The sequence below is a fragment of the Etheostoma spectabile genome, chromosome 9 (genome assembly GCF_008692095.1).
Source record: "Etheostoma spectabile isolate EspeVRDwgs_2016 chromosome 9, UIUC_Espe_1.0, whole genome shotgun sequence".
NCBI classification, from domain to species: Eukaryota; Metazoa; Chordata; class Actinopteri; order Perciformes; family Percidae; genus Etheostoma; species Etheostoma spectabile.
In genome coordinates this window covers 9841710-9843087 of record NC_045741.1, presented here as the reverse complement: position 1 = coordinate 9843087, position 1378 = coordinate 9841710, and the positions used below count along the sequence as shown (strand labels likewise).

General features: G+C 35.1%; 1 protein-coding gene across 1 annotated transcript in view; it reads left to right on the top strand.

The window, feature by feature from the left end:
* si:ch211-198n5.11 (methylcrotonoyl-coenzyme A carboxylase 2) overlaps positions 1 to 1378 on the top strand; it is an 8321-nt gene that overhangs the window by 2465 nt on the left and 4478 nt on the right. Inside the window, exons 5-6 of the mRNA XM_032527022.1 lie at positions 153 to 233; positions 1027 to 1205. Of these exons, the coding sequence (XP_032382913.1) occupies positions 153 to 233; positions 1027 to 1205 (260 nt within the window). The remainder of the gene's footprint in view (positions 1 to 152; positions 234 to 1026; positions 1206 to 1378) is intronic.

Below are 1378 nucleotides of genomic sequence, written 5' to 3'. Positions count from 1 at the left end.
ACACACACACACACACACACACACACACACACCTCAGCCATAGTAAGAGTTTATCACTGGAAGAGGATCTTTTCAGGGGATCTTAATGTAAGATGAAAGATATTGACTGCAAATTTAATCTCTAATTCTCTGTTTTTTTTATAATTATCCAGTCAGAGATCTTTCCTGATAAGAACCATGGAGGAAGGACGTTCTATAATGAAGCCATCATGTCTGCCATGAAAATCGCACAGGTAAAGAAAAAAAGTATTTTGGGCATAAACAGAACTAAAAATTTAAAAAAAAAGGGCTGTGAATTAATGAATTTGTTGTTATACATATTAAACAGATATGACATACTACTATTATTGGAGCCATGTAAAACAAAAAGCAGACAAAACTGTAATATGTGCTAATAATATAAATTAAGGAATCCGTATCATGGTGTTTTCCAGTGCATTTGTTCTTGGGTAGCCTGTTGTAAGGTTCCCTCCATTTAGATTTTTTATGGTGGCATTGGATTTCCAAATTTCTTTTCTAAGTACAGCAAATAAAATTGGTGTTAAATTGATCATTAGGCCATGAAAGGTAGAAAAGAATGCAATTCATGTAGGACTGTAGCGGCCCGGTTTTGTGTTATTTGACATTTTGCACACTGACAGTCACTTGTACTCACTTAATTAATTCATTAATCAAGTTTTAGTTTTGGGCCTTAGACCTGTATCAAGTAAAATTAAATAAAAACACTAAATTTAATTTACTAAAAACACTACATTTATCATTGATAAAGAGAGTACAAATGACAGTGGGAAGGATTCTTTGATTTCTCTTTTAATAGTTTTTTTAACCTATACACCTGTACATAACATGTTGAGATCTTCAAGAGTTTTTTTTTTCAAAATTGAAAGTCCACACAGAAAAGACACAAAACCACATCATAATCAAATTGATTGATAAAATTACAGCTATTGCAGTTTTACTTTTTTTTTTTATTATTATTTATTTTTTTACTATTTCTAAATAAAAACATCAACAACAATCTTAAAGTTGTCGGTGGTATGCGGGTCATGCACGGCGGGTGGAGCTTACATCCCCACCATGGCAGAAGAGGCAGTGATGGTGCACCGGATAGGGACCATATTCCTGGGAGGACCGCCACTTGTCAAGGCCGCCACGGGAGAGGAAGTCACAGCAGAAGACCTGGGAGGGGCCAGGCTTCACGCTGAGTAGGTCCATAAATCAAACCAATTCCAAAATATACAGATATTAAAGTGCCCATATTATGAAAAAATATGGGGTGTTATATTTGGGGTGTTATTTTGTGTCTCTGGTCCTTCCACACGCTTACAAACTTGGCAAAAAAAAAAAATAGTTTTCTGAATGTCCTCTGCCTTTAGTC